At 48.3% G+C, this 13810-nt stretch overlaps 1 protein-coding gene across 10 annotated transcripts in view; it reads left to right on the forward strand.

Annotated features, from left to right (window-relative positions):
- Nhsl1 (NHS-like 1) overlaps window positions 1–11968 on the forward strand; it is a 235601-nt gene extending 223633 nt beyond the window's left edge. For all 10 annotated transcript variants that reach the window (XM_087556596.1, XM_087556587.1, XM_087556554.1 and 7 more), the window contains 3 exon segments: window positions 1851–5120; window positions 5623–5755; window positions 9282–11968. In XM_087556596.1, the coding sequence (XP_087412722.1) occupies window positions 2060–5120; window positions 5623–5755; window positions 9282–9987 (3900 nt within the window). In that variant the 5' untranslated portion in view covers window positions 1851–2059 and the 3' untranslated portion in view covers window positions 9988–11968.
- Window positions 11969–13810: the final 1842 nt, after the last annotated feature.

The following is a 13810-nucleotide window of genomic DNA, read 5'->3' on the forward strand; positions in this document are numbered from 1 at the left end:
CCAGTGATTCCTTGTCTCCTTTGGCAGCTTGCATAGCACATTTCAGGCCTGTGAAGAGTGTCCTCAAAGGAGGCTGTCAGTTTAATTCCTCCAAGTCCTATACTCAAAGCGCGTGATGTCTTCAACAATAAAAGCTTACCTTCGACTTGTGGGAGGCAACCAGAGGCAGTAGCAATATCTTACATTGTGGAGTCACTCGGACTCCCTGACCCACAGCTTGAAAGGAGGTTTCTTAGGTCTGGTACTGAGGACTTTGTTAGTGTATAGCAAACACCAATCTTAACCTTTCCCCTCTCCCCACTTAAAGCTCCTTCTGTCTTTCCCTGTCCCCCCCCCCCATGTGACCTACAACCCTCAGTCCCAGGGGACACAGTGACGTAGGCGAGCATCACGTTGAAAAACTTTTCATATTTTACACCCCGATAGAATTATTTTGTCGGTATATGATTGTATTTGTCTGATTCCCCCCATACAGATTTGATTTGTACTAAGGATCGATTGCTTTCTCAGTGAGTTCTGGATACGTTCCTGGCTTTGTGATTTTTTTTTTTCCTGTTCTTTCCTGTATAGCTTGTCATCTGTTTATTTACAGTTAACAGTTTTTGTCTTCCACTTCTTGTTTTTTACCCCTACTGGTCTTTCTTTCTCTTTCCAACATACTACTCACTGGTTAGCTGTAAACGCCAAGACATAAATACCCCTAATTTGAGGAAATGTTCCCTGGCTCGGTTCCTTCAGCTCTCCCCTCCCCCTCCCCCCACCAGAGCACAGTAGATTGCTGTTGAATTTTGAATGTCACCAACAGACAGATGAGAGTGGCTTAAGTTGGATAATGAAATGCCTGAAGCACAGATGGGCTCATAAATCAATTTTCATGTTCTTAGGACTTCCTTCTGACACAAAGCATCCATGTAATTAACACTGGTCTCAGACCATCATCATTGGAGTGGTATCTCTGTGGCCCTATTATCTATGCCTGCTGGATGCAGTACTTTGGTGGGGGAAAGGCCACTGAAGTCTTTACTAAATAGGTAGTTATTTGGGTGTTGTTGTTGTTGGTGGTGGTGGTGGTGTGGTGTGTGCGTGTGCTTATGCATGTGTGCGGGTCTGTGATGTGTGTATGTGTGATGGGGGGATTGTGTGGAGATGTAGTGTGAAGATGGAGGCTACAGGATCCATCCACCTTGGTTATCGACACGTGTGTCATTGGTCTGGAATTTACCAAGAAGGATAGCTAGAGTGGTTGCCCAATGAGCCCCTCAGATCACCTGTCTTCCCTTCCCCAGCCAAGGTTGCTATGCCAAGCCCACCCACCATCCTGGGTTGTTTTGTGCGCTTTTAGGGATTGAAGTCAGATCCTCAGACTTGTGCAATAAGCACTTTACTGACCCTGGGTCCTGTTTTTGTAGAGCCGTGGTTGTCAGTGCATACATGGCTCGCACAGTCCTACCACTCTAGATTGTCTGCCTCTTCCTTCCCAGGATCGAGACCATAGCTGTCGCTTCCACACACTGCAAGAATTACTTATTTCTTCCACAGCACCCAGTAACCATAGTCTCAAAGGGGACACCCGGGAATTCCATGTGTGTTATTCGCGTTGTGGGATTTACAGTGCAAACTAAGGAGAAAAGAGCATGAAATCGAGGGCTGAGGTTTTAAGAGAAAACCCGGAATAGTCGATCTCATCCGGGGACTGAATGGAATAGAGAAGAGTTGTAGGGTTTTGTTGCCGATGGTGTCTCCTGTTTTGTTTTATTACAACAGAGTCAGGGGGCGCTGAGGGTACAGGTGATGCTAACCCACGGGTTTTTATTTTCAGATAACAGGCCTCTTTCTGCTTTCTCCTGCAGCGTCAGCCACGGGCCAAGAGGATGATGGTAGCACCCATTCTCTATACTCCCCAGACCACTACTCTACATTAGGAAGGCTTGATAGCTATCGGTCCACGGGGCAATGCTTGGAAACCAGGGACTCTGGCTGTCAGACAGAAGAAGTGAAAGTCATCCCACCGTCAGTGAGAAGGATCAGGGCTCACAAGGGGCTGGGCATTGCTGCCCAGATGAGCCACCTCTCGGGTTCCTCTGGCAACATGTCTGTGCTGAGCGACTCGGCTGGTATCGTGTTCCCATCTCGCCTCAATAACGATACTGGTTTCCACAGCCTTCCACGCGCTGGCGCAAGGGCCAGCACGTATTCCCTGGAGGCAAGGATGGGTGCCCTGGGCTCTGCTGAAGATACGGATGATACTTTTCCCTACCGAGGGGGTAGCTCCCAGGGGCCTGAAAACTTTGCACATTTAGGGGGTGCCTCGAGTACCGGGATGCTTTCGAGGCCCAAATCCCAGCAGCTGAGGCTCTTGGAGAGCCCAGCGTGTGTGGTTTCACCGCACGCGGCCTACTCTACCAGCGTCATCCCAAACGCCACACTGCTGTCCTCTTCGGAGGTTATTGTCATCCACACCGCTCAGAGTGCAGGACAGCTGGACAGTAGAGTCCCCGGCTCATCCTCATACTCAAAGATAAAACCCAGAGACCATCCCACACCCAGGTGCTCTGCGAGAGATGAGCGCCAGTCCCCACGACATCACTGGAACGAGGGTCATATCATTCACTCACAGGCTTTAGCCTCCGCCGCCCCCGGTGCCACCGCACTGTTATCCCTCCGTGACTCAGAGGTCTCTCTCAATGCCCCAGCTATCAATAGGGAGAACGGGTCCCAAGCCATACTTTATCACTGTAGAAGCAACCTGGCCTTTCCTGCCCACCCTCCGGATGTGGATGGCAAGAGCGAGTGCAGTTCTTCAGGGGACAGGGGATGTGGCAGTTCTGAGTCCTGGGAATACAAAGCCTCCAGCAATGGGCGGGCTTCCCCACTGAAGCCGCACCTTGCGACTCCCGGTTGCTCTACCCCCACAAGTAACATGAGCAGCTGCAGCTTGGACCAAGCATCCCTCAAGGAGGATGCCAGGTCCCTGTATTCAGAGGACCACGATGGTTACTATATGACCGCCCAGGGTGATTCTAGACACGAGGCTGGGAGCGCGTACGGTATCAGTGATGGCTTTGGAAACCCCAGGCACAGCACGGTCAATGTTTTTGACGGAAGGGCTCAGAGAAGCCAAGGGGATCAGGCCACTCAGCAGGATAGAATCCTCTCAAGAAACATCTCTCTGAAGAAAGCAAAAAAACCACCACCGCCACCATCCCGGACAGATTCTCTGCGAAGGATTCCCAAGAAGAACAACCAGACAAATGGGCAGGTGCTCAACGAGAGCCTGATCGCCTCACTCCAGCATTCTCTGCAGCTAAGCCTCCCTGGCCAAGGCAGCGGTTCCCCTTCCCAGAGCCCCTGCAGTGACTGTGAGGAACCCTGGCTCCCCAGGTCCAGAAGCCAGAGCATTGTTAGCGAGGGTAGTAGCTTGACCTCCACCACCACTCCCAACGTGTATTCTCTGTGCGGGCTCACTCCATCTCAGAGCGACACAAGCAGTGTCAAGTCGGAATACGCAGACCCCTGGGGCTACTACATTGACTACACAACTTTGCAGGGAGATCCAGGGAACCCCACAGGGGGCTGCCCAGCCAGTAGTGAGGCAGCCACTGGAAATGGGCCAGTGCGCCACATCCAGGAGGGGTCGAGAGCCCCAGTGCCCCAAGTGCCGGGCTGCTCCGTGAAACCAAAGATCACCTCACCCGAGAAGTCACAGAGAGTCACCTCTCCATCCAGTGGGTATTCTAGCCAGTCGAATACACCCACAGCACTCACCCCCGTGCCTGTGTTTTTAAAATCGATGTCACCAGCAAATGGGAAGGGGAAGGCCAAGCCCAAGGTACCAGAAAGAAAATCGTCTCTGATCTCTTCAGTGTCCATCTCCTCATCGTCCACTTCCCTCTCCTCTAATACCTCTACGGAAGGAAGTGGGACCGTGAAGAAACTGGATTCAGCCCTGGCCTCGGCCCTTGCTCCTCCCCCTCCTCCTCTTCCCGCGCTGCCTTCTCCGAGTCTGGCAAACAAGTCCCCCTTCCTTCCACCTCCTCCTCCTCTAGCAGATTGCTCCGAGGGCTCTCCCTTACCGCCCTCTCCTGTGTTCCCCCCTCCACCACCAGAAGCCCTTGTTCCCTTCTGCTCCCCCACTGACAGGTGCCTTTCTCCTTCCCCCACAGCTTTTAGCCCCCCTCTTCCAAGATGCTCACCTCCCTTGCCAGCACCTCCACCTTTCTTGCCCCCATCAGAACCCCCACCTGCTCCGCCTCTGGACCCCAAATTCATGAAAGAAAACAGGCCCTTTATCAAAAACTCTAGCCAGTCCGAATCCTCTAGGGAGGCCCTCAGGCGGCCTGCCAACAAGGAGGAGGGCTGCCGACCCTCGATGCCCCTGATCACCACAGAAGCTTTGCAGATGGTGCAGTTGAGGCCAGTGAGGAAGAACTCAGGTGCTGAGACGGTCCTGTTTTCTGAACCATCAGCTCAGGAACCACGAACCCCGACTGCTCCACAGTATCACTTAAAGCCATCTGCTTTCCTCAAATCCCGAAATAGCATAAATGAAATGGAGAGTGAAAGCCAGGCTGCCTCTGTGACGAGCTCGCTTCCGATGCCTGCCAAGAGCCAGAGTCAGGGTGACCATGACAGTGCAGTCGAGCGTGGCGGCCTTCAGAGCTGCAGCGATGGAGCTCCAGGCCCGGGTCCCAGCCTCAGGACCGCTCTGCTCCCAGACTCTTCACCCAGCAGGAAGCCACCCCCCATCTCCAAGAAGCCCAAACTGTTCCTGGTGGTACCACCTCCGCAGAGAGATTTCACAGCGGAGCCCACAGAGAACGGGAGCGAAGCTTTCTCAGGCGTGCCCAGCCCTACCGGGGCAGAGGGGGAAGCTGGGCAGAGCCAAGAGGAGAAATCCAGCCCAGCATCCCAAGCTGGCTCTCATGCTACGGCCCCCACCTCCGGCAGTACGGTTCTAGAAAGAGGAACTGCAGGGTCCTTGTCCCCTGGCGTTGTGGAAGCTAATGCCCCCATGGTCCAACCTAGTACATCACCGGGCCCCGCACAGGAAGAGGCAGGAGAGAACCGCGTGGATGGTGAGAGAAATGTGAAGAGCTGCGCGTCTCCACGGGGCGGAGAAGGTAAGCCTGGCAGCTTTCTGTTGCACTCCTCCGATCCTCTGGAGATGAGCCAACTAGGGCTACTGAACCTTTGGAACCAGGAGAAGCAGCCTATGTACTTCAGCAAAAGCCGGCAGTGTGTGGGCTTCTTACACCTCATTCCCCAAGCTAGCTGCTTTGTGAAAAATTTAAAAACTCTTGATCCAAGAGAAGAGAGGGAAAGCGAGAGGGGTGGGACTGGAGGTGCGGGGAGGTCTGAAGCAGGCTGGGTATTCAGTAGCAGGCTACAAGGAAATGCTCCTAACCAAATTTAAGAGCAATTTAGTCCAAAGTCTGTAGCAGGAAATAGCCCCATATCATTTCTACCTCTTTCTGTTAAAAACTCAAAACTGCAGAGCCACAGGGCTTCCCCACGGTTCTCACACTGTCAGGAATGGCAGCAAAGTGGCGTATTTCAGAGCTGGGCAAAGGACTGAAGTGCTAGTCACAGCGTCTAGTGTTTGCCTGCCTTTCTTATCTCTAGCTGGGTTGCCGGAACCCAACACAGCTGGTCGGTCTTCAGACACGGCAGACGTTTCTAAAGAAGGAGGGAACGATGAGGTGCTGACCCCTACCAGACCCAGGACAACGGAAGACCTGTTTGCAGCCATTCACAGGTATGTCAAACTCTTGTCATGTTTGAATGTGCTTTATAATTTCTTCTTTCCAGACAGGCCCCTCTGCTTTCCTGAGGTTTTGTCTGTCAGCTAGCCATGGCTTATTGAACATTACTCGATTTTAAGTGTCTTTCTTCTACTTTAATCACCTCTTAAGTCCAATTTCCGTCCTGCTTTGTTCCGTTGATTTCTGGGACTGTGTTGAGGACAGAATGTGATGCCTGCTGGGAGACGCAGCTGTGCCTGGCAAGACACCTAGTGTGTCAGTCACGTGGCTGAATGTTTACAAGATTTGGATCCAGTCAGGGGTGAGGAACACTGCATTCTGTGGACGTAGGGTACATAGGCGAGCCATGCAGAGCCACCTTCCTTCCTAAGAGTGCTTTAGTTGGTTTGTTACTTTTTGTTTGTCTGTTTAGAAAATCCATAATTTCATAGTGCTTTTTTTTAGTCTTTGATATTTTATCAAGACTGATTCTTTTTTTTTGTTCCTTGTCCCCCAACTCCTCTCAAATCTACTCCTGTCCAATTTTATGTTTTCTCTCTCTCTCTCCTTCTCTCTACCCCCTTTCTCTTTCTACCCCCATCGCCCAAAAATTAAAAGCCAGTAAAAACCATGGAATCCAATTTCTCTTGGCCAACTCACCTAGTTAACGCCCAGGGATGTGATTTGAAATACCCAGTAGCGCTCCCTTGAAGGGAACTGACTTTTCCCCATCCAATAACGATCATTTGTGAATAGCTTCTTGATAAGGGGTGACTTTGCCCTCACTTCCTCTCCTTTACGCTGGAATTTTTTTATCTAGCTTGAACTTATTCAGGTCTTTTACAGGTTGTGAGTTCATTCATATGTCTGTCCCGACATGTCCAGAAAAATGCTATTCTCCCTAAAGTTGTCCACCACCTCTGGCTCCAACAGTCTTTCCACCCACCACTTCTACGTCCCAGAGCTTTGCTGGTAAGGGTGCAGAGCTGAAGCCAAAGCCTCCCAGGGAATACTATTTATATTTGTTACTGTATACCCCTATCGCCATCTGCTGGCTTTAAAAAAAGTTGCTTCTTCAGTAGATCTGCTTGTTACTGGTAACTACTGATGGTTACTTTTGATGTAACTGATTGAGTAATTCGGCTTTGCTTATTACATGGCTTGGCTGTCTGCAGCCCAGCGTGCCCCCACCCGACAATGATAGCAAATGATGACGCAGATATGTATACGTTCTTTAAGAGCCAATCCTCTTGGTGCTTAGATTTCCTTACTGCCAGTTTTTCAGATAAGCCTTGTGAATATTTCTCTGCCGAGAAGACTTTGTTTTGACCTGAGGGACCATCTCTTATTTCTCTTCTGAGACAAAGCACCCTATAAGATCATTCGATTCCTTGTATAAATAACCCGTGTCAGCAAGCTCTCAAATTCCGGTGTTTCTGAGTTTAAGTGAAAAGACTGTTGCATGCGGTAGAAGAAAGCCCTTTCTTACCTGAACTCTGTACGACACAGGACCATCTAACGTGAGGCAAACCAAGCTAGAATGTGAGTTAGCACACCGAGTCCACAAAGAATCGTTTCACCCGTCAGCCGCAGTATTGGTCTTAAAGACCCCAAACCTATACTATTGGCTCACTGGTTTCTTTGATCTCATTAGAAATAGAAAAAGAGTGGTGTTAGAGAGATGGCTCAGTGGTTAAGAGCACTGACTGCTCTTCCAGAGGTGCTGAGTTCAATTCCCAGCAACCACATGGTGGCTCACAACCATCTGTAATGAGATCTGGTGCCCTCTTCTGGTGTGTCTGAAGATAGCTACAGTCTATGCATATTAGATAGATAGATAGATAGATAGATAAATAAATAAATAAATAAATAAATAAATAAATAAATAAAACTTTAAAAAAGAAAAAGAGAGCTAGCTACCTGGCTCTTTCTTAAATGCGTCTTTTGAAAGCAAGCAAATGAAGTGGCATTTGTAGAGGTCTGTACCAATGTTCCTGACTGTAGCTGTGTTGGACACATAACAAATAATTATTTTCTGAATTAAGTGAAACCAATTGGAATTTAACTGTCAGGAAATGTCTGAGACTTTAACGCCTCCCTCTCATTTAGTACGGAGTGCACCAAGTCTCTAAATATACAGGAGTCTGTATTTATAATCACAAGCCGCAGAGACGTGTGTTGCCAAGTTGCTGTGTGTACTAAAACGCTGTCTTAAGGAAACCCAACTGTTGCAGAACCACGCTACTGCAGACTTTTTTTTCTAAAAATATACCAAAGGGCTCGTCTATATTTTATTTTGGCAACCTTCGGAAGGCATTAAAGAATATGCGGTTTCTGCTACAGAGACAGTGCCTTCTCTTACGGATGCAGAAATCACCCAGATTCTGTTCCCTGTGCACATGGGAGAATTAAAGGCCGCATGGCCTTAGAAATGGATTGAAAAGAGAAAGCTCAGATGCACGCCAGTTCCTGCTGTGGCATCAATACCAAGTTAGCAGATGTGAGCAGAGTCCGTCTGAATTCCGGGTCGTTTTAGAACTTTACTTTCATATTCCGCAGCACGGACAGCTTTCACGTTCTATAATCATGCAAATTAATTCTCTTCAGATTTAAAGCCAGATGGAAAGCAGAGAACACCAGTTGAGGTGTGAAATTTGTATATTTATTGAGGTAATTAGACTTTAAGCCGTTATTAACTATTTAAATGTCATCTTTAGAAACACACACAGATATATATATATATATATGCAGAGATTTCAGAAGTTAAAATTTAGTTCATTTTGTAAGAGGCAGCTGCCCCCCTCCCAGAAGCACCAGTTTTGTTTTGTTTTGTTTTTTAAACCTGCCATCTCTTTTAGTTCTACATCTACAATTTATGCCCTCAATTTCATACAGTATCGCTGTGCCTTTTTGTGGCTAAGCACAATCAGAACATTTCCCCCGCAGGCTTGTGGTCCTTGGCCAAGATACCTAAAAGATTGAGGAGAGCAGAGTTGCTCTGGTTAGTAGTCAGTGTTAGCAATATAGACATGCAGTTGCAATATAGACGTGCAGTTGCGTAGACAGAAGATCTGTCAAGACAGAGTTGTGACAAGCATGAGTGTGTGTGCATGTGTATGTGTATGTGCGCAGGTGTGCGTGTGCATTCGCGTGTGCGCGCGTGCGTGCATGTGTGTGTGCGTGCGTGTGTGCGTGTGTGTGCCTGTGTGTGTGCATGCGCGTGTGTGCCTATGTGTGTGCATGCGTGTGTGTGTGCGTGCGTGTATGTATGTGTGCGTGTATGTGTGCGTGTGTGTGTGCGTGCGTGTATGTATGTGTGCGTGTATGTGTGCCTGTGTGTGTGCGTGTGTGTGTGCATGCGTGTGTGTATGCGCGCGTGTGTGTGCATGCATGTGCGTGCCTGTGTGTGTGCGTGTGTGTGTGCGTGTGTGCGTGTATGTGTTCAGTAAGTGGTCACAGAAAGATGACAGGTGATTGCAGCAAGTGTTGCCAAGAATTTATATTTTAATTAATTCATTATTTTTTTTTTTTTAATTTCAGATCCAAAAGGAAAGTCCTTGGTCGGAAGGACTCCGAAGATGATCACACTCGAAATCATTCTCCCTCCCCGCCTGTGACACCCACAGGTGCTGCCCCTAGCCTGGCCTCTCCAAAGCAAGTAGGGTCCATCCAGCGAAGCCTAAAAAAGAGCAGTACCAGCAGCGACAACTTCAAAGCTCTGCTGCTCAAGAAGGGGAGTCGCTCGGACACCAGCGCTCGCATGTCCGCGGCGGAGATGCTCAAGTCCACGGACCCTCGATTCCAGAGATCTAGGTCGGAGCCTTCGCCAGAGGTCCCGGACAGCCCATCCAGCTTCTCTCCCAATAAGAACAGGAGAGCTCCGGAGGAGTGGGCCAAGAATGAAGGACTGATGCCTCGGAGTCTGTCCTTTTCCGGCCCTCGGTACAGCCGCAGCAGGACGCCACCCTCTGCGGCCAGCAGCAGGTACAGCATGAGGAACCGCATCCAAAGCAGCCCCATGACAGTCATCTCTGAGGGAGAGGGAGAGCCTGCCGAGCCCGCAGACAACAAAGTACGCAGGACCCTGGACACTACGAGGGGATGCTCTCTGGACAGACTGGCGGGACAGGAGACGGACCGGGGCAGCCCGCTGTGTAGCGAGGAGCCTGCCTCTGTGGATGGGATAGGAAGGGCTAAGGACGACGGTCCCTCGGAGCAGTGTAGGGGTCCTGAACAGAAGAGTTAGTATCCAAACTTGCCTCTCATGAGTGAGGCAGGAAGGTGAGCCGTGCATCACACTAGGAAGTCTCTGTGGCCTTTTCCTGGCTTGTGGGGACCCCACGCAGCATTAGTGTTGGGGAGGTCTCAGCCTTGCAAGTCTCCTAGGACTCACTCGCCATGTGGCTTAAAAGCAAGTAGAAGCTTCAACTTCTGAAAGTGCTTCCTGGGGAAGATGGTTTCGTTTGGTTTTGTTTTTCCCAAAATGCTGGGTGTGTGCCTATGTGTGAATGTTGAATACTTCACGCTAGCAAATACACACACTAAGGTTGTGTATAGGAAGAGGAGAAGAGGGCAGAGTTCAGGTAGCTAAGTAACGGAGTCCTCTGGACCAGGGTGGTAACTGCTTTCAACTGCATTATGGGTATGGGGAATGTGTGAGTTCAACTAAGAAGAGACCGGAGGCCGTTACTTCTAACAGGCAGTGGGCTGGCTGGTTCTAAGTATAGAACATGACTGTGTGTACATTTACTATAGCTCAAGACACAAGCGGGAACCGTGAAGGGGCTGGGAAGTGGCTAAGCAACTCATTGGTTCAGGTACTTTTAGGGGGCGGGGGAAGCCTTGCTGCCACCACTGCAGTGCATCATCCTCCTCCTCTCCCCTCCCCCTCCTCTCCCTCCCCTGTCCTCCCCTCCCCCTCCTCCCCTCCCCCTCCCCCTCTCGTAAAAATTACACAAATGAATTGACAAGGCTGTGTGTTGTGCCCGTTGCATACATTTCTAGCCCTGATGTCAGAAGCATGGGTGGGATTTTTTGTTTGTTTTTTTAAAAATGAATTCCCTTCTGGAGTTGTTCTAGAGGAATGAGACAAGAGAGGTCTCCTGAGAGAAGGGTAGGGGACTGGGTGATTCTGCCGGATTTGTTTCCCGGTTAATTAAATAAAATATTTTCAGGCTTATTAAATCAGAAAACGTGCACTGTAGAATTTTGGGTGGAGCTTTTTCCTTTAAAAAGAGTTGTTTTTGTTTTAAAAATCAGAGTTCAGACTTACATGTGACAGTTTGTCACTTGAAATGTGACACTTGACATTCGCTCCTTTGGTCATAACCAAAGAAAAATAATACGGCAATTTTTCACCCCTGAACTGCTCACAGCATCGTGTTTTAATTTAGAAGGTTTACCAAAATCTACTCTATATTATCTCACTTTGAAGAAAACCGCTGACTCTTGTTAGTGGGAGAAATTGATGAAAATCTGTAGGGCATGGCTATGACTTAGCCCTGGGAAATGAGTTTTTAGATTAAAAAGTTTTTGTTTTTTTTTTTTTTTTTTTTTTGCACCGCCTGGTTTGTGTGATTTTGTATTTGTTGCTGACTCCCTTCCAGGTTCCTCCCGTCATGCTTTAGAATGGGGATCAAGGTGTGCAAATGTTATTTATTTTACTATAATGTCCTTGGGATCCTTACCCACTACCGGGTGTATCCAGATAGAATGCACTCCACCTTATTCTTTCTCACAGTGGTGACACTGGGCTTCTGAAGCTGCTATCACTTGCTGTGAACCATGTGTGATGACATCTGGAAGTCAACCCACACAAGCTGAAGCCTTGTAAGGCTTCTTCCACAGAACCACTGATAGCCATTTTAGATACAGCTCTGGGGCAAGGACTTAGCAAACAGAGCACTTCTCACAGCCACAAATGACACCCTGACATGTGACCACGGAGGTTTTTTTTTTTTTTTTTTTTTAAATCCCTTGTGTCATTTTTCAACTGCGCAGGGCACACAGATCATTTCTTCTAAATCTTAGGGAGGTCATGTTGACATTTGAATACCTAAAAAGGATTAGAATGTATGGCGTGGATATCAGAAATAATATATCGATATTTGTTTGAAGGTAAGACAAGCAGCATTAGAACTAATTATAAAATGATTTTAAATCCCCCATTTAAAAGGTATTTATTAGGTTTTAAGTTTGTTTTGAATAAAACAATTGTAAAGCCAGCATTTGAAACTTCTTTGTGTATTTCATTTCCTAAGCTTTCGTAGAAGTGCGTATTGCATATTATATTGAACGTATCCTTTCTCGAACACGCCCCTCTTTCCTCCTCTCGTCACCTCCCCTTGGTCGCTTTGATCCTTTGGACAGTTTAATTTCTACTTTTCATGTACACACGGTTTTGAATAACTGTACCATTCTACTACTATAGAATTGTTGAGTATGTCACTGGATAGGAAGAGACCAGCAAGTAAAACCTAGGCCACGTCTCGGGAGTTGGGAAAGAAGACCAACATCTCGGGCCCTGACTGGTACCTCTAAAGACATAGGGAAAAACCTCCAAAGATACCCTCCTGCAGTGTGAGTGGTGATGGATGGGCCAGTCATCTGTTTGGGCCGGTGTGTGGAGGGATAGGAGAACTTCTGGCAGATCTAGGTAAGACACAGGGAAGGAAGAGCCTAGGCTCATGGTAGAAGTTTGTGCACTCAGCTTTGCCGATGTTTCTTGTCTGAGAACCACTTCTGCTTGTGGGCCGGGTCATATTCATAGCTTCATGAGAACAAACAGGGCAGCCCTTCTCAGACCCAAGAGCTGGAGAAGCCCCGGGGTTAAACTTCCACTTCATTTTTCAAAGAATTAGAGAGAAATAAAAAGTATTTGGTGTGTCTGTCGGAAACAGTCTTCACTTTGGTTGGCTTGCCACCTCTGAGAATTTCTGAAGAATTTTAATCCGTCACCTTTCATGTTGGGACAAGAATGAATAAATATACACTAAATCATATAAAATATATATTTGTATAATAAACTTATTATTTATAATATGCATATTTCCCTCCATACTCATGAGTTCTGTATCCCTGAAGCCACTGGCTGCAGATCAAGAAATATTTTTTAAAAAGATGGGGTAGGCTTGCCTTTCATGTATGAGGCTCATATCAGACCGTTTAGTAACTGTTCATTTGAGGACTCACAAGGGAACTAAAAAAGCAGCAATTCAGTGTCTCTACTCTCCAGGAACAGATGATGCACTACACTCGGTAGTAGGTACCCTCGGTAGCGGGTCCACTCGGTGGCAGGTTGACTTGGTGGTGGGTACACTCGGTAGCGGGTCAACTCGGTGGCGGGTACACTCAGTGGCTGGTACCCTCAGTAGCAGGTACCCTTGGTGGCTAGTACCCTCAGTGGCTGGTACCCTCGGTGGCTGGTACACTCGGTGGCTGGTACCCTGCAAGGTACATGGTGCACTAAATCCCATTGTTAGTGTGTGGATGCTTTCCTCAACCTACATATGAGTAGATGTTTATATTGATGCGATTCCATCATTTGCGTCTTATGGGTGTACTAGGTCTGCCGACTTTATAAAATGGCGGTTCTTATAGGATCTAAGTGACAACTTGGGGCACAGTCGCACAGTCCCATGTTTCCATCTCTTTCAGTGTCTTACGGTATTCCAGAAGATATTCTCATGCATGTCTTATAGTTAGAACTTGGTTTTAGGACCTCAGGAGTCTGCACTGCAGTTCTGTTCCAGATGAGAGAAAATACCCACATACAGAACGTGGGTGTGGAGGTCAGGGGTCTGATGTTGAATATCTTCAATTGCTCTCCACCTTATTTTTTGAGAAAGGGTCTCTTGTTGAAAGTGGGGCTTGATGGAGCAAGGCTATCTGGCCAGTGAACACCAGGGATCTGCTTGTCTCTCTGCCCTGGGATTCCAGGTGCACAGTACCATACCCGGCTCCTTCCATGGGTGCCAGAGCTCTAAACTCAGGTGCTTACTCTTGGGCGGCAATCACTTCACCAGGAGAGCCATCTCCTTCCCATCTGACCTCACCACCTCTACACACTC

The sequence above is a fragment of the Rattus norvegicus genome, chromosome 1, assembly GCF_021556685.1.
Source record: "Rattus norvegicus strain SHRSP/BbbUtx chromosome 1, alternate assembly SHRSP_T2T, whole genome shotgun sequence".
Lineage (NCBI taxonomy): Eukaryota > Metazoa > Chordata > Mammalia > Rodentia > Muridae > Rattus > Rattus norvegicus.